Source organism: Neofelis nebulosa, chromosome 16, assembly GCF_028018385.1.
Source record: "Neofelis nebulosa isolate mNeoNeb1 chromosome 16, mNeoNeb1.pri, whole genome shotgun sequence".
NCBI classification, from domain to species: domain Eukaryota; kingdom Metazoa; phylum Chordata; class Mammalia; order Carnivora; family Felidae; genus Neofelis; species Neofelis nebulosa.
In genome coordinates, this window is record NC_080797.1 from 33,202,838 (window position 1) to 33,222,479 (window position 19,642).

At 37.2% G+C, this 19,642-nt stretch overlaps 1 protein-coding gene across 13 annotated transcripts in view; it reads left to right on the top strand.

Moving 5' to 3' along the window:
- GPATCH8 (G-patch domain containing 8) overlaps positions 1-19,642 on the top strand; it is a 101,232-nt gene that overhangs the window by 37,641 nt on the left and 43,949 nt on the right. For 7 of the 13 annotated variants that reach the window (XM_058703666.1, XM_058703667.1, XM_058703669.1 and 4 more), the window contains one exon: positions 19,237-19,304. In XM_058703666.1, the coding sequence (XP_058559649.1) occupies positions 19,237-19,304 (68 nt within the window). Of the gene's footprint in view, positions 1-9,384; positions 9,582-17,101; positions 17,147-19,236; positions 19,305-19,642 lie in introns of those variants that run through there. The other 6 variants (XM_058703670.1, XM_058703674.1, XM_058703677.1 and 3 more) reach the window with 2 other exon arrangements.

A 19,642-nucleotide genomic window follows, 5' to 3' on the forward strand; every position in this document is an offset into this window, starting at 1 on the left:
AACAGTTTAGTAGTGTTAACTAAATCCACATTGTTGTGTAAGGCCCATCTGTTTTGAATGGCTGGTACAGTATCTTTACTCTTGAAAAGAATGGAACCTTATTCTGTTGCCAACATTAAAGGCCAAGTTTAATTGTCTTGTCAATGGCTCTTTATTTTTTTAGTGTTAGATTCATCAGTGTGCATGTTTCTCTTGCATAGTTCTTTCTGTAATACCCACATGATCTGACCTAGAATGTAGCTACATTTATGGCATGTTGAGGTCATTCATGACAGATTGTTTTCATTGTACCAAACCTTTGCTATAGATAACCACTGAAGAAAGTCCTCGTGATCTGATGAAAATGAAAATGCCTTTTTAGTATTTTATAGACTAGTCACTGCATGTAATTTCTGGACTCATAGCTTTGTAAATCCTTTCAGTTCTCCTTTTTATTTGCTTTTAGGGCTCTAACATCTTTAACATGCAACCATCCACTAAAATTTAAGCCTCATCTCTTTAGATTTTTTTAACGTTTATAAATGATTTCAACCCATCCAAGGTTTTTACAAAGAATGTCAGTCCTTGGAGGCTACAGTGCAACTATCTTGTTACTATATAGATTGGGGAATAGGGTATGCTGACTCTAGAATGAGATTATCTGTGGCAGGATAGAAAATTGTACTTTGTAAACTGGGTTTATTTTTGTACTTGAATTTTATTTATTATTACCATTTATTCTCCCTTAGTATTAAAATATTTCAAAAGTTAGAAAAGAACTCTAGAAAGGACTTTTATTGTGTATGGCAGATAAGTGATTGCTAGTGGTTTAGAAAAAAAAAAAAAAAGACTTAGGGTTGCCTGGGTGGCTCAGTCAGTTGAGCGTCCGACTTCAGGTCAGGTCATGGTCTCGTGGTTTGTGGGTTCGAGCGCCACGTCAGGCTCTGCGTGGACGGCTCAGAGCATGGAGCCTCCTTTGGATTCTGTGTCTACCTCTCTTTTTCTCTCTGCCCCTCTCTCTCCCAAAAATAAATTTAAGAAAACATTAAAAAAATTGTTAAAAACAAAAAAAAAAAATTAAGGTGGAAAAGATATGTTGATAAGGTGTCTGAAGGGAACAATACAAAGACCTGTTGATGAGAGATATTATGGAGCATTGCTTATTATAGAGGCAGAGGATGTATTTAAATTGGAATAAAGCAACAGTGAATGATAGTTGTATTTTGTGGAAGTTGGATTAGATTTGGTTCTTGAAATTGTTTTATAACCTTCTAGCAGCTTTTTTTTTTTTTTTTAGGTTTTATTTTATTTTGAGAGAGAGAGTAAGCACAAGTGGGGGAGGGGCAGAGAAAGAGGAAGAGAGAGAATCCCAAGCAGGCTCTGCTCTGTCAGTGTGTACCCTGACGCGGGCTTGATCCCGTGAACTGTGAGATCACGATCCCAGCCGAGATCAAGAGTTGGATGTGTAACCAACTGAGCCACCCAGGTTCCCTGTGGCAGCTTTGAAATGAAATGTTCAAAATCTTTATTTTGCCGTGAAATGTTTAGTCAGTAGGTGTAGCCTAGAAGTGGAGTACCTAAACTTTGTTACATTGTCTAGGTGCTTTTTGATGGTTTCGCTGCTTTTTTTTTTTTTTTTTTTTTTTTTAATCATAAACAAAAGTTCAGCCTGTGGGAAAAATGGATGGGGTCTGATACTCTTTCATATCTCACCCTGTCTAGAAGATTCAATCAATAACAGACATCCAACAAATATTTACTGAGCTATTGAGGCTGTAAATAAGCATAGCAAACCATGGACAAAGTAGGTAAGACATTGTCCTGTTCCCCAAGACTTGCAGGCTCTACACTGTCAGCATGGAGCCCAAGGTGGGGCTTGAACTCCCTAACCGTGAGATCATGACTTGAGCCAAAATCAAAAGTTGGGCGCTTAACTGACTGAGCTATCCAAGTATCCCAAGTCTTGCTTTTTTAAACTGCTGTAGACCTTTGAAGATTTCTTGAAGCAAGGGTCTACGTTTTATACTTTTATGTATTCTTTCCATACTTAGAATTAAGTATGTGATCAATCTGAATATATAATTGACAAATCACTCCAAGTTCCTCGAAGGTAGGGATTTTTGTCTAGTTTTTTTGTAAAAGTACTTGGTGTAGGATGTGAAGGAGGTGTGAGCAGCATTTAGAAATATAAGATACAGGGGCGCCTGGGTGACTCAGTCGGTTAAGCGTCCGACTTCAGCTCAGGTCACGATCTCGCGGTCCGTGGGTTCGGGCCCCGCGTCAGGCTCTGGGCTGATGGCTCAGAGCCTGGAGCCTGCTTTTGATTCTGTGTCTCCCTCTCTCTCTGCCCCTCCCCTGTTCATGCTCTGTCTCTCTCTGTCTCAAAAAATAAATAAACGTTAAAAAAAATAATAAATAAATGAAAAGAAATATAAGATACAGATAAGAGTTTGGCTCTGCCACTAACTTTAAGTAAAGGGACAAGTTACCATCACTGAATTTTTTTTTTTGGTCCAATAAATGGGAATTAAAATCTCTGCTCATTTTCTCACAGTTAATGGGGATGAAGTAAATTAAGTGAAGTCACTTTATAAAAACTATAAAATGCTGTATAAATGCTCATTGCTATTAATATCTCTTGTGTATATTTAGATATTTTAACTAAATTGGAGATAATCCATCTTTAGGTCTTTTTCCTTTTTTTTTTTAAGTTTATTATTTTTACTTTTTAACGTTTATTCATTTTTGAGAGACAGAGCGTCAGTGGGGGAGAGGCAGAGAGAGAGAGGCAGACACAGAATCTGAAGCAGGCTCTGGGCTCTGAGCTGTCAGCACAGAGCCTGGCGCGGGGCTCGAACTCACAGACCAGAGCTGAAGTTGGACACTTAACCAACTGAGCCACCCAGGCGCCCCTGTTAATTTTTGTAAAGATGATTTTTTTTAAGTTTATTTATTTTGGGGGGAGAGAGCACAGTGGGGGAGGGGCAAAGAGAGAAGGAGACAGAGAGAATCTCAAGCAGACTCTGAACTGCCAGCACAGAGCCCGCTGCAGAGCTTGAACCCATGAACTGTGAGGTCATGACCTGGGCCGAGTCAGACACTTAATCCATCCAGCAGACTTTATTTTTAAGTAATCTGTCTACCCAACGTGGGGCTCAAACTCACAACCCTGAGATCAAGAGTCACAAGCTCCATCGACTGAGTCAACCCGGCACCCACCTTTAGGTCTTAATAAACCTAAATGTCATAAAAACCATAAATTCAGAAGCCCTGTCTTGTTGCTATTTCCCAGAATTTACAATATGGTTCTTATATGTGCTCACTCTGTGCTAGATAACTGACTCCTAGATCTGTGTTTTTAATGCTGTGTGCATTTTAGGGTCCCTAAACCCCTAATTTTCGTGTATTTTTCAATGATTCTGAGGTCTTTAGTTTTTGCCACTTCTGAGCCTAATTTACAATACCTAACAGTCCCAATCACTAAACTGTGGCATTGGGAAAACTGGATAGCAACTCAGAAACAAGAGGTTGGATCCACACTGTCATTTCTTACCCCAACATATATTCCAGGTGAATAAAATATTTAAATGTTAAAAGAATCTTAAGATCACTAGGGTGAGCAATGAGATAATTATTATTTTAAAAATAATGTTGATGGGGCGCCTGGGTGGCTCACTCGGTTAAACGTCTGATTCTTGATCTCAGCTCACGTCTTGATCTCAGGGTCATGAGTTCAAGCTATGTGTTGGGCTCTGTGCTGGGCATGAAGCCTACTTAAAAATAATAATAATAGGGGTGCCTGGGTGGCTCAGTTGGTTAAGTGTTCAACTTTTGGTTTCGGCTCAGGTCATGATCTCATGGCTTTGTGGGTTCGAGCCCCACGTTGAGCTCTGTGCTGGCAGCAAAGAGCCTGCTTGGGATTCCCTCTCTCCCTCTCTAGCTGCCCTTCCTCCACTCATGCTGTCTCTGCCCCTCTCAAAATAAATAAATAAACTTAAAAAATTAAAAAAAGAAATAATGTTGGAATGAGAACATCTTTTCTAGATTTAACTGCAAGCCCAGAAGTCTTTAAAAAGGATACATTTTACTATTTCATTGCAAATAAAAAAGAAAAAACAAGTAACAAACTGGGGGAAATATTTGCAATATCTCCTTATAGACAAAGGAAAAATTTCCTTCATGTGTTTATTACCTAAAAGAACTTACTACCTAAAGAGAAAAGGGGACATATGAACACTGTTTATAGAAAAATAATGCAAATGACCTTTAAGCGTATGAAAATATTTTCAGTCCTTCTTATAATAGAAATATTCTTTATCTAATTATTCATCTATGTATTTTTAGAAATATGCATTTATAGGGGCGCCTGGGTGGCGCAGTCGGTTAAGCGTCCAACTTCAGCCAGGTCACGATCTCGCGGTCCGTGAGTTCGAGCCCCGCGTCAGGCTCTGGGCTGACGGCTCGGAGCCTGGAGCCTGTTTCCGAGTCTGTGTCTCCCTCTCTCTCTGCCCCTCCCCTGTTCATGCTCTGTCTCTCTCTGTCCCAAAAATAAATAAATAAATTAAAAAAAAAAAAAAAGAAATATGCATTTATAACCACAAATACAGTTTTTCACTTTTGCTTTGGAAAGGTTAAAAAAAATTAGCCTGGTCATATTTTGGGAAAACAGGTATTTGCATCATAGCCAATGACAATATAAATTGGTAAACCACTGCAGAGAACAATTTGAATTACTTTAAGATTAAAATGCATGTTTCCTTGGGGCCAGCAATTCTAATTTTCTGTTCTTCGTTACTCTTTGAAATGCACAAACTAATTTATGATTGAGATTATTATATTATTTCACGATAATTTAAGATTGGAAACGGTTGGCCATATTGTATTGATTCCAAGACATTTTTTGCATATTTTAATAAAGATAAAATTAGATGCATCTTCTTAATGGCATTATAGTTATAATTGGAAGCTTTTAAATTTTTTTGTGGCACATAAAATGTGTTTAATGGTTAATGACCATTTTGGATTTGAAGAAATAGACCACTGAAATTGTATAAAGGGAAACCATGCAGCTTTAAAATGATTGAAGTACATTAGTATGTATTCAGTATGTGTAGAACAATTTCCATGGTACCTTAAGTAGAAAAGGTACAGAACTGTGTGCTGTATGTTAAAACTATCATTTGTGTTATATACATAGATATATATAGATTATGTTATATACATACTTATACATATATACATATGTGTGTGTGTGTATATGTGTGTGCATATATAAACCAATAGATACATGCCTCCTGCTTAAAATCAGTATTTTGTTCCCCAAATCAGATGATCTGTTTGAAAGCTTTACTTGAGCACCTATTTACATTATTTAAAATGAGTTACACGTCAACCCCTAACCAATTTTCAAAAACACAGCTGCCTATCTGTGAATTAAAAGAAAGTTGTTGGGATATAAAATACTTACACATTTCTTTTTTATTACAAAATAATTAATATGGTTGTTAACAAACAGTTGCTTTCTGTGTAGGAACATGTCTGTCCCTTTTGTTGATATGTAAGAAGCTTCTCCAAAGTTCTAGTGTATATGGAATGTATTTCTAGATTTCTCATGTGTCTTTTTCTTAAAAATATTGAATTAGATTTTTGAGAATGAAATATAAACATATTACTGTGTAAAACCTTTGATTGAAAAATATTGTGTCAAGAGCCATCCATGAACTAAGGTATTCCACTGTGAAACTTTAAATGGGCACACTCTGGGATATGCCTATATATTTGTTCGTATTTGCTTGACTATGCAGAAAAAAATCCTTGTAAAGGTAGATTCTGAAGGGAAACTGAGTTACTTTTCACTGTATTCTCTCTTTTTTTTCAATGTTTATTTTTGAGAGAGAGAGAGAGAGAGAGAGAGAGAGAGAGAGACAGTGCAAGTGGGAGAGGGGCAGAGAAAGAGGGAGACACAGAATCCAGAGCAGAAGCAGGCTCCAGGCTCTGAGCTGTCAGCACAGAGCCTGACACGGGGCTCGAACCCACAAACCACGAGATCATGACCTGAGCTGAAGTCAGATGCTTAGCTGACTGAGCCACCCAGGTGCTTGGCTTTTTACTATATTCTTTTAAAATTTGATACAGTATACTTACATTGCTATTTAAAAATACAGAAAATTATTTTGAAAAAGAGTAGGCGGAATTAAAGCAGAGTAGAGCAGGGTGTGTTTCTTTGGTTTTATATATATGTGCCAGCCATCCCCTTTGGCTTGCAGTTTCGGTTAGCAAATAAATGATGAATATAGTTGGGTAGGGCCTATATTACCTAGTAATAACAGTGTTATTACTACTTTTATGACTGAAGGAAAACTAGACTTGGATTGAATACAACAGAAATATGTAGTGTTATCATTTAGACTTTATTGTTAAATTAGAATGTTGATCTTTATTTATTTTTTTTTTTTTTTTAGTGTTTATTTATTGTGGGGGCAGAGAGAGAGAATTCCAAACAGGCTCTGCACAATTTGCAAGGAGCTTGATGTGAGGCTTGATCCCATTAACAGTGAGATCATGATCTGAGCCAAAACCAGGAGTCAGATGCTTGACTGATGGAGCCACCGAGGTGCCCCAGAATGTTGACCTTTTAAAACTTCACTAACTTCCTAAGAAAAATCATTCTTTGATTGAGAAAAATGAGTTTTCCTTTATTTTATATTTTAAGTAAACCGTACCCCCAACGTGGGGCTCGAACTCATGACCCTGAGATCAAGAGTCATGTGCTCTTCTGACTGAGCCAGCCAGGCGCCTCCATAAATTTTCCTTTAATATTGTAATGATATAGGTAAATTTTATGGATAGGGTCTTTGTAAAATCTAAGTTGCTATCTTTCTACGTTAGTTTACTTTTGAAATTTATTTTCCTTTAGGAAAAGGAAATTACACTGAGTACACATTATATGCAGAACACTGATATAGAATCTAAATGTTTTGTATGTTGCACTTAATGATATAGGTATTAGTGTACTCATTTCATAAATGAAGAAACAGTTTTAGAAAGGGCATACAGCTACAGAGTTTCTGCCATTCAAGTATAAGCACAACTTTGAAATCAGTGGTTTTTTATGTATACCTTTGCCTTTCTCAGAAAAAGCTGATAACTGAAAATAAGAGTAGTTGGGGGAGGACAGACATGTAGCTCCCCCATATCACAAAGGTATGGATTGTCATACTTGAAGTGGGTCTAGCTGAAGGAGCCTGTAGCTGAATTACCTCTTTTTCCTGCTAATTAAATGATCTTCTCAATCTTTACACAGTTGCCAAAAGCAAGCATAATTTTTAGTAGTTCATGTATCACATTTAGTAAGATACAGATTCTATAGAACCTATGACCTTCTGAATGAAATTTCATTAATATAAACAAAAGAGGAAGCCCATTCAGTAAATAAAATTAGAATTGGCAGTCTGCAATAAGAGGTCTGGGTTTTAAGGCTAGACTAAAAAGGAAGAGGTAATCCCTCTCCCTAATCAGGAGAGAAGAGGAGATCATGAGCTCAGTTGCTGTATAGACTATTTGTCTCAATATATATTGTCAGGCTCTTCACTGACAGTGTGGAGTCTGCTTGGGATTCTCTTTCCCTCTGTCTCTGCCCCTTCCCCCCGCCCCACCCCTATATAAATAAACTTTGAAAGGATAAAAGGGAGGGGGGGGGTGACACAGTTGTTTTGGTTGAAGCAGAGTCCTGGGTCTCCAGAAGCAGTTTGGAAACCATAAGTAGAAGGCAGTGATAGGAAAGTGGTTTGAATAGGCACAAAGCAAATACTTATTGAGTGTTTACCATGTGCCAAGCACTTAAATAGTTAATTCTTACAAGTCCGTGAAATAATTATTGTTATTTTCAGTGTGCAGGAGGAGAAACTGAGGCTTAGAGAAGCTTAGTAAGTTGCCCAAGAATAAGCAACCAGTAAACAACAGTATCAGAATTCAAACCTTGGTTTTTCACACTCTAAAACCATGCTCTTAACTACCCACACTGAATGCGAGGCTTTAATACTATACCAATCTAGAACTTTATTTTGTAAACCAAAGGCAGTTTTTGATCAGAGGAGAGACTTTCATAGCAAAAAGAGATATTAAAGATAATTTTATCTAAAATTCATTTTACAGATGGAGGAATTTAGGCTTAGGGTTCTAAAATGTCTTTGTAATAGTGCTGAAACCCAGCCCCAATTCTGTGATTTATGATCTAATTTTCTTCCCAGTATACCAGCCAGGATATTTGTGGTGGAATTTAAGTACTAGAATGTTCATGATATGTCTGAAGATGAATGGAAGACCATTTAGAAAGTTGTCACGGTATAAGATGATGAGGACTTAGAGTGATAGCAATGAAGAAGATGTGGGTATGAAGGATGATAAAACATCAACCAAGAAGCACAGTGTACAGTTAGTTCATGCATGCATCTGACTAGCAAGCTCTTGTTCACTGGGTTTAGTGATACTCCTTTATAATAGCTACTAGCATTTTATTAAGTGTTCAATGAGTGCTTGCATATGGATTCTCTAATTTAAATGCTCTTTGAGGTAGATATTGTTCCTGTGTTTCAGATGAGAAAATTCACATTCTGAGCCATGCTTTACCCAAGACCTGGTAGTAAATAAGTGGTAGAATAATGGTGCCAAAAGTATGCTTTTAATCAGTATACTATAATGTACTTAAAGTCTATGTGGTGGCTCACTTCTCTGTTCTGGAAAGATACAATGGTGGTGAGAAATGCAAGTATTACAGAATTGAAACATGTAGTGGTTATTCTGGCCAAAAAAATTCACAGGTAGCTGTGAATGTGGTATTTTTTTCTTAGGGCACTTTAAGGGATGGTTGTTTATTGGTTTTTATAACTTCTGTCTTATTACTCTAATTTTCTCCCGTATTATTCATATTTCTCTCCTGTAGCACTTTTAATATTCTTATATAAATAGTGTTTTTGTGTCTCTTAGCCCTCATTAGACTATAAACTTTTGAATGATAATAATTGTGCATTTACATGTTCTCTGTTTTCTTTTTTAATTCTGCATAAATTTATTGAATCCTTAGAATATGCCAGATTTGTACTAAGTCTTAAGAGTTCGAAGATGGGGTGCCTGGGTGGCTCATTCAGTTAATCATCCAACTCTTGATTTTGGCTCAGGTCATGATCTCATGGTTGTGAGGTGGAGCCCCACATCAGGCTCTGTGCTAACAGCACAGAACCTGCTTGGGATTCCCTCCCTCCCTCCCTCCCTCCCTCTCTCTCTCTCTCTCTCTCTCTCTCTCTCTCTCTCTCTCTCTCTCTCTACCTCTTCCCCACTCATGTGTGTTCTCTCTCTCTCAAAAAAAAAAAAAGTGTATTAGTGATTTGGGGTCTGAATTCATATAATACTGTTTATTTTTCTTTGTAGTCTTTTTTTCTTTTGAGAGAGTGCACGTGAGTGGGGGAGGGGCAGAGAAAGGGGGAGACAGGATCCAAAGCAGTTTCCTCGCTGCCAGCAGTGGGCCTGATGCAGGGCTTGGACTCCTGAACTGCGAGATCTTGACCTGAGCTGAAGCTGGACACTCAACTGACTGAACCACCCAGGTGCCCCTATTTTTTCTTTATAGTCTTATTCTTAGCCTGATTTTATATTGTTTCCTACTGCATTACTTATGAACTTCTTTGACTAGGTTAATTTGAATGATTAAAATGAAACTGGTTTATGTAGAAATTGGGTTACTTACTTAGACAAGAAAGTGGAGTGTCCAAGAAACTTTTTAAATGAGCAATATACAGCATACAGTGATGATGCTATTTTTGTAAATAGACTAGTCCAACCAGGTAGAAATACTTGAAATTATAAACATTCACTAGTGAACCAGTATTTGATAAATAGGAACTAAGAGGAAACAAAATTGCTTTCAATGCTATATGGATTCTTAGAGTTTAGAACTGTAAAAAAAATTTTTTTTCCTAGGGATGCCCTAACATCTCTGGACTCTTAGCAGAGAGTCCAAAGGAAATAAGGGAGATTTTTGAGTAATTTCAATCTACTTGACATTCTGAATTCTTATATTCCATGCAGAGTTCATCTATTATAAATGGGACATACCATGGATTAATATCTTGCTATTCAGTACACATACATAGCCACTATTGTCTTCCTCCACATGCCAATAAATAGTAAAACATTTTGACAGTGTTTATTCAATTTTTCATAAGCTGAATAATTTATTAGATGATTTGAACTATATGTTTAATTTGGAGAAGTTCTTGCTAAAATTATGCTTCTTTAAATTTATACTTTTGGCTTGGATTTAATATTTGTGTAACATTCCTTTTCAAACTCAGTCTCATTTTGTTAACAGAATTATATGTGGGAAAGATTTTTGGGTAATACTTGGGTTATTGGTCCTGGATAATCACTTTGTCCCATCTGTAAATAGGATTGTTTCATTATCACCAATTTGTATGTAAAACATTACATTTTTGTCACAGCTTCTATTTTAGAGCATCGTTCATTTTATTTTGGAAGTGAAAGGAAAACAAATGATTTTAATTTTCTGAAGCCTTAAGGAGGTAAATGGTTTAGAGTCCAACAACATCCTACATGGTGATTTATGGTTTCCAAAGCTTCTTCTGTTTGTTTTATCTTGATCTGCATACCGATCCTGAGACCTTAGGGGAGGCTGTGGAGACTCAGGCTCTGGTTGTCAAAGGTGACACAAATGCTTAGAAATGATCTCTTATTGGAGAACTGAGATTTTGTAGCCCAGCTTTTTTGGGGACTACCTAGAAAAATATAGAAAGAAAAAAATTAAAGATGAACTGGGGAGAAGGTAATGTGGAAAGTAAAGGAGGAGAAGTTTAAATGAAGGTGGAAAGTCTTTTTTGGGTTATTGAGTGATCCTGGAATAGTAAAAAATTCTCAGTGTAGTTATGGAAAAATAACCAATGGTAAGAGAATATAACTCCAATAGGGTGTTGGATTGTTGGATTATTAGAGTGCCATAGGACTCGCTACTATCCACATAACTCTCCAAAGTATTTTCTACTCAGATATTTTCCACTCCTTATAGCTTAAGAATTGAAGTGAGCCGTGGTGCCTGGTGGGCTCCATCGGAAGAGCATGTGACTCTTGATCTTGGGGTCATGAGTTTGAGCCCCACATTGGGTGTAGAGATTAAGTACTTAAAGAAATAAACTTGAAGTGAGCCTTAGAGAATATTAAGTCTAACTCCTTAAACATGTAATGCCTGTTTCTCCCTGACTGCTAATGAGCGACAGTAGATAAAACAAATTGAACAAGCCTCTCATGAACAGTAATGCAAAATTCAAATATTTCTTTATAATAGCTTACATATCTTTTGAGATATGGAAACCTGTATAATATGGCCGTGTGTTCTATTTGATAAAATAATTACTTGATTACAAGACAGTAAATTATCAGTATTTTGTGCATTAAGCAGAAAGTACCATGATGACTAAATATATAGACCTGAACAAGTCCTAGACCCACTATGAACATGTTCATTCTTTTGAGTCAACAAATGCTTTTTAATTGAACACTGCTCTATCCCAGATCCTGTGTCAGTTATTCAGGATACAAACAAGTAAAACTCAGGGCACAGAAGTGTTACCTAATTTTTTTTTTTTTTAATGTTTGTTTATTTTTGAGAGCGAGAATGAGAGAGAGTGAGCGCAAGCAGGGGAGGAGCAGAGAGAGAGAGAGGGAGACACAGAATCTGAAACAGGCTCCAGGCTCTGAGCTGTCAGCACAGAGCCTATCCCGGGGCTCAAAAATTCACAAGCTGTGAGATCATGACCTGAGCTGAAGTTGGGCACTCAACCAACTGAGCCAATCAGGCACCCTTAACCTTTTTTTTTTTTTTTTTTTTTTTTTTAAACTAAGGACCTAATATTCTTTCTCCCTCTTCCCCCTGAGCCCCATGTTTTGGGTTATTTTAACCTGAAATTGTATTTATTAAATTGATTTTCCCATTTAAAAATTTTAAATTGATCATAATGGTTAGCATGAAACAACCTTCAGTGAGTCAAGAGATTTTTAGCCCAAACAGGGGTGCCTGGGTGGCTCAGTCTGTTGAGTGTCCAACTCTTGACTTTGGCTCAGGGTATGATCTCACAGTTCGTGAGTTTGAGCCCTGAGTCCAGCTCTGTGCTGACAGTGTAGAGCCTGTTCGGGATTCTCTTTTCTCCACCCTCTCTCTGCCCCTTCCCCACTCACACTCACAGGTGCATGCGCATGCTCTCTCTCCCTCTCCCTCTCTCTCTCTCTCTCTCTCTCTCAAAATAAGTAAACTTTATTTATTTTTTTTTTTCAACGTTTTTTTATTCATTTTTTGGGACAGAGAGAGACAGAGCATGAACGGGGGAGGGGCAGAGAGAGAGGGAGACACAGAATCGGAAACAGGCTCCAGGCTCCGAGCCATCAGCCCAGAGCCTGACGCGGGGCTCGAACTCACGGACCGCGAGATCGTGACCTGGCTGAAGTCGGACGCTTAACCGACTGCGCCACCCAGGCGCCCCAAAATAAGTAAACTTTAAAAAAAAATTAGCCGAAGCAATCTTACCTGGAGTAAAAGTTTGATTTTCTTTAGGTGATTTTTTTTTTTTTAATTGAAAGCATCTCACAATTCCATTTATTAATCTTTTCTAAGGGCTTGTGTATCTCATGTCATCTGTGGATGACATGTCCTTTTCAGGTTTAACATTCTGATTCCATAAAATGTTTACTGAACCCTTTTTTTTTTTTAATTTCTTTGTATTGTTTTTTATTTATTTTTGAGAGATCAAGCACTAGCAGAGGAAGGGCAGAGAAAGAGGGAGACACAGAATCCGAAGCAGGCTCTAGGCTCTGAGCTCTCAGCACAGAGCCCTATGCAGGGCTCAGACTCACAAATTGTGAGATCATGACCTGAGCTGAAGTTGGATGCTTAACCCACTGAGCCACCCAAGCACCCCACTAAAGCCTTTTGCCCTGTCTTTGTCCTCATTTACATTTTTTTAATTATCAAAAAATAATAAATTTTTTACAATTTATTTTTGAGAGGTAGAGAGCAAGCAGGGGAGGGGCAGAGAGAGAGGGAAACACAGAATCCAAAGTAGGCTCCAGGCTCTGAGCTGTCAGCACAGAGCCCAATGCGGAGCTTGAACTTATGAATTGCGAGATCATGACCTGAGCTGAAGTCGGTCATTCAACCAGCTGAGACACCCAGGCGCCCTATGTCCTTGTTTAGTAACATTTAATAGTAATAGTAATTTTTATATTAATATATATTTATAATATATTTTAATTATTAATACTAAATTATTAATCACAGGCCATGTGATTAAAATTTAACTACTTTATCTTGTAAAGCTAGCCCTGATACTTTGGTAAGATGGAAGGATGGGGATTCTTTTAGGTCACAGTTAAATTTCTGTGCTCTTAGAAAACATCTGTATTTGAAAATCAAAATAATCTGGTTGTTGTATAGATCACTAAACAGGTTATGGCAAGAATATAGTTAGTTTGGTAGTATTGGAGAATTTGAATTCTGTTGAGTAGGAAGTCTTTTTTCCTTTTCTTTTTTTTAACGTTAATGTCTATAGGAATAATATGCTTGATGTTTCCAGTTAATGTTTGCAGGGAGATGGCATATATCGTATTAGAGTTTAAATGATGCTGAAAGTAACCATTCTTTTTATGATACCAAAGACTATTCTTTTCAGAAGAAATTTGCAAAAATGAAACTTTGGCTTGGAAATAGATATACCATTTTTTCTCTGTTTCTGAAAGCTGTATCACTGTTTTAATAATGAAATTATATTTAAATACATTAACATAGCTTAGTATATAGAGTCCTTTTTTTTTTTTTTAAGTTTATTTATTTTGAGAGAGAGAGAGAGAGAGAAAGCAAGCATGGGAGGGGCAGAAAGAGAGAATCCCAAGCAGGCTCCTCAGTGTCAGCTGTCAGCGCAGAGCCTGAGAACTAGGAGATCATGACCTGGGTTGAAACCAAGAGTCATACACTTAACTGACTGAGCCACTCAGGCACTCCTAGAGTCCTCTATTTTGAATAGTTTCGCAAATCAGAAAATATTTCATACATGTGTTTGAGTTGCTTAAAGTAAGAAAGATGTCAGGTTAGGTTCTTGGTCTTAATCAGTTTAATGGCCTTTTGGAAGTGAATATTATGACTTTTGATGGCTTTTACTTATTTCTGCTTTATTAGGGTCAGTCTTTAAAAACAATTGTAGACATCTTAAGATAACTTAAGATATTTTTAAGCTTTTTCAGATATATACATTTAAGCTTTTTCAGATATATATATATATAAATGTTCTGTTCCCCACCCCCATGCCAGAAGTTTAAGTTGGTAAGATAATTTTGTTTAATTATAGGTAATTACTGGGGTTTAGGACTTTGTTGATCATTGCCATATGCCCAATGCCTTCCAACAGTGTAGTAGCAATTCAACAAATATTTGTAATGAATATTTGTTGTTGAATGAATCTTAGTAAGGGGAAAGACAGCAGAGAGAAATTGAGGTGTTCTTGTATCTGTTGACTATCCAGCCAGTGTTTTAATCACTTTGGAAGCTTCTTCATTTCTAATTTGTTTCTGTAGGGAAATCCTATATGTCTTCTGATTCTGAAGTGTGACTGATTACCAAATTATGGTTGTCCTTTAATATTTTCTTCTCAATTGTTCTATTCCTTGAGTTTTTCTCTTTAAAAATAGCATTTCTCAAAAAAGTATTTCTCTTCAGTCCAGTTCTTTGGGCCAGTTTTGTAGATTAATATATCTTTAACTATATTAAAATCAAAAGTGATTCGTGAGGGATTATTCTCAGAAACAAGGTGGCTATAGTTAATCAGTGAATTTTTGTATTTGGCCTTATTCTCTTCTCTCTCTTTAGTTATGATAAGTCATAATAGCTTCACGTTTTTTAAACGTTTATTTGTTAGAGCATGAGTAAGGGAGGGGCAGAGAGAGAGAGGGGGATAAAGAATCTGAAGCAAGCTTTATGCTCAGCACAGAGTCTGACACAGGGCTCGATCCCAGGACCCTGAGATCATGATCTGTGCCGAAATCAAGAGTCTGATGCTTAACCCAGGTGCACATTTTAGCAAGAGATGCTTATATGCACACTTTAAAGTTTGATTTAGAAAATATGAATATCAATTTTTCCCCATCATATGAATACATTAGTATTGGCATATTGTAGATCTGGTAGGGTTCCTCCCTCCCCCCCCCCCCCCCCCCGCCCCGCTTCTCCATTTGGCCGGATCACAGAGTATTTATTGATCTTTGGCTGAGGAGGACAATTTCTTTTATAGAAAATATTTAGTGTTCTGATTGAAGTTGCCTCCTTTGGAGTGAAATAAGTAACAAAATGTTAATTTAATGAATCTTAAGAGATATTTTCTCCTTTAAAAGAAACAAAGAGTAGGGAACCTGGATTTAGTTCAGTTTTTTTTAATTTTATTTTTATTTTTTAAACATTTTATTTTTAAGTAACCTCTACACCCAACATGGGGCAGGGACTTAAAACCCTGAGATCAAGAGTCACATGCTGTACTGACTCAACCAGCCAGTAGAACCCCCTAGTTCAATTATTTTAAAAAAGAAGTTGAGTTTTCTAATTTTTTTTTTTTCCAATGTTTTTTATTTATTTTTGGGACAGAGAGAGACAGAGCATGAACGGGGGAGGGGCAGAGAGAGGGAGACACAGAGTCGGAAACAGGCTCCAGGCTCCAAGCCATCAGCCCAGAGCCTGACGCGGGGCTCGAACTCACGGACCGCGAGATCGTGACCTGGCTGAAGTCGGACGCTTAACCGACTGCGCCACCCAGGCGCCCCAGAAGTTGAGTTTTCTAAAGAATATCCTATCAGCAAACATTTGGTTGCTACCTACCTTTTGAAAAGTCATCACTATAAGTTGTTATTCAGGTGTTTCACAGTGGTGTCTTTATGATGGGATTTGTCATTAATCACGAATGAATGGAGAGGATTTTTTCCTTGGTTTGGACCCTCTTTAATAATGGAAAGAAATTGCTGCTTGGCCCAGGCAATAAAGTCATCTTCAGACTGTTTTTTGTTTTGGGTGTTGTTGTCACATATATGTATAGATATTTTTTATAAGTAAGCTCTACGCCCAATGTGGGGCTTGAACTCAGGACCCCAAGATTGAGTTGCATGCTCCACCGACTGAACCAGCCAGGCATCCCTGTATTTTTTTTAATTGAAGTGTAATTAACACACGGTGTTATATTACTTTCAGTTGTGCAGGATGATTCAGCAGTTAAGTGTACTTCCCTGCTGTCACCAAACAATGTTCTAACAATACCTTCAGATTATTTTTGAAGCCAGACTGTTTGTTTTCTGTGATGAGTTACCTCTGAGGGGATTAATTGTAAATGTGACAGCCATCTTGATGCCACTTTCTGGAGTCCTGGTCTCCTTCAAAGCTTGGCTTTGTTGTATGCAAAAAGATGTTGGCAAGCCTGGGAACACTTCATTAAAAGGAAGCAAATTTCTGAGGAAATTTACTTGAAGAGTTTTATTCATTCATATCGGAACTCTAATGCACATAAGTTTTCTAAGCACTTAGTGTACAAGGTTATTTTCCAGACCTCTTATTTATTATATATTTTTTAACAAGGTCGTGATGATTCCCCTCCCAACCCACAGATCCTCTTAGAGTTCTTTTACTGAAGGAAATGACTTGATCACTGTCCAGTTGATCTGTCTTTGATGTTATTTCTTCAAGAAGTCTGAAGTTGGGCCCTGAATACTGATTTACCAGAATGGATAGTTAAGTGAGAGATTGGAAGCTAGAGCGAGTTCTCACTGTAACATGCCCCCCTCCCCCCACCGCTCCCTGCATTATTAAAGAGGAGGTTGGACATATTCCCGAGTAACCGCGCAAAAATCTCACACCCTGGTCAGACCAATGTGGAAACAACTGCTGGAGCTGGAAGTGTCCTTCCTCTGTCTGCAGCTGAAATTGGGGGAGGGACAAACCAATAATTATTTTACCCCTCCTTATCTGCCTGCTAGAAGGCCTGTTTCCTGCCCTCATGGTTTCTGCCTAACAGATGGTGTTTCTTTTTTACAGCATTATGATCCTGGACTTGTTGTGGTGATGGTAAACTTAGCAGTGGTAATTTTTTATTTTCAGACTGAATTACTCCTTTTGTCATCAGTGCACCAATATGTTAGGCTTACTTTCTCTGTTGTAGCCTTCATCCTTCTGCTTGGTCTTTTTCATTTTCCTTTCCTTTCCTTATGCAACTTGTCTGATCCTTGTTCATTAAAGGGTAATGTTAAGAAGGGATGTATCTGTTTGTGTTAGAGCTGCCAAAAAAAATCAGTTAAAACATTAAATTCTAATACTGTCAAAAACTTGATTTCCCCACAATGTAATGGGCACTAGCACTTGCTACTGCAATTTATAAATAAATTAAAACAAACTTTGACTGCCTTAGGAGGCAAAAGTACTAATGCAGAGTTTATAAACAGGGGTTTACAGAGGTAATGAATTTGTACCAAAACTGTCTTGATTCTTGCAAAACAAATTCTGACAGACTGAAAAAACCAAAACAAAACCAAAAAAAGGAAATTTCTTTGACATTTCTTTTCAATTCTTTCATTGGACCATTTGTGTATTTTACCAGTAAATCCCTGATTGAGACGTTATGAAAGTGATATTGCACCTAGGAAGTCATTTTTATAACCTGTCTTTAATTTGGTCCTTTTGCTAAAGATTGCAGTCACTGCTTATTTATTATACCATTGGGCATAAGGTAGTAATGCATTTTCATTTTGTTTAACTGGCAGTCTTTAACAGTATCTAAAAGAAGCCTGTATTTTAGAACTTTTTTCTCTTTTTTTTTCTGGCATGAAATGGTCTTTATTAACTTCAACTTTCACTGTTAATTATTCCTAATTATCTCCTTATTTATTGTTTGAAAACAATAATGAGATACTGGTGATAAGTAAACTTCTGAATTTGTTTTTCATTATGTTTTAAAGACAAAAATTACACACAAGTATGGAGCAACTGGATATGAGTGGTTGCCAGTCACTTAGAGAATAGTTTCTTCTTTTTTCTCCAGGACTCCAGTCATGAATATAGCATGCATTTATTTATTTATTTATTTATTTATTTATTTATTTATTTTTAATTGGTTTTGGTAATACCTCAGATTTAGCCTGACAAAACTCATCTTTTAGCCCAAAGGTATAATACATATGTGTGTATAACAACAACAAAAACACAAAAAAGCAAACAAAAAAACAATTGTTTACACCAGCCTGAGTGAAATGATGAGGGAAGTAAACATTGTGTTTTTTCACTAAAGGTGTGCAACGGATAAGGTAAGTAAGTCCTCTTTTCAGTGGGCTTACATCACAATAAAAAGCGCAAGTTGTGATGTAAAACAGCTGTGGTAGTAAAGTGCTTGTCTGCCCCATTTTGCTTTGTTTGGCTGGTTATGAGTGGATTAAATATACATTAAAAAAAAATCTCCAGCATAGATTGATTAGTTAAAAGTCAATTTTCTTCGCAACTAGTCCTTTTCACAGCTTACCGATTGCTATAGCCAGTGTTAAATCCACTCTGGAAAATGGGATCTCAGAGCACCAGTTCAAAAGTAAAATTTGTCCCGAAGGGCAACTAACTGTTGCTTTTTATTTAAAAAATTTTCACAGCCCCAGTTAATTGTAAAACATCTTTTGAAAACAAAAAAATACTAAACATGCTGAGTTGCAGTTACCTAGTTGCAGTTTTCCTGTATCATGTTTGAAACAGTGCCCTTTTATTTAAGCATGTAATTTGAAGTATTTGTTACTGGTTTTAAAAGTGTGTGTGGGGGGATGTCAGTAGATAGTAAGAGTGAAATGATTCTTAATGGAAAGTTATTTGGGGGTCTTTTTAAAAAGCAATTTCTGAAGTTTTTGATTTTAAATCTCCTGGTGCCATTGCTTAGAAGTGCTTTGCATTATTTATTTAATTTTGCCATAGTAATCTGGAATTATTTCCAACTGGAACGTCAACCAAGGTGGTTAGTTGGGCTTAAACTGGGAGAGGTAGGTTTGGTCGTAAGCTGTGAGAATGGCTTGTGTTTGGTTCACTGTAGCTTTCTGGTCTCTGCACTCCAAGGCAAGATCTCTAACCACCCAAACCCAATGTATGAAGTGAACTGTTGGCTTAGCTTTGCCTCTTACCTTGATTATGTGTTCCTGTTACAGGGAGAACAGATCCCATTCCGATTGTCGTCAAATATGATGTCATGGGCATGGGTCGCATGGAAATGGAGGTAAATTGATCTCGTTAGTTTATTTTTTTTAATGTTGTATTTATTGATATTCCAAATTCAGATGCTAATGCAAGAATACATTTATCACAGTACCCCAATGTTTATAGCAGCACTCTCAACAATAGCCAGATTATGGAAAGAGCCTAAATGTCCATCAACTGATGAATGGATAAAGAAATTGTGGTTTATGTACACAATGGAATACTACGTGGCAATGAGAAAGAATGAAATCTGGCCTTTTGTAGCAACGTGGATGGAACTGGAGAGTGTGATGCTAAGTGAAATAAGCCGTACAGAGAAAGACAGATACCATATGGTTTCAGTCTTATGTGGATCCT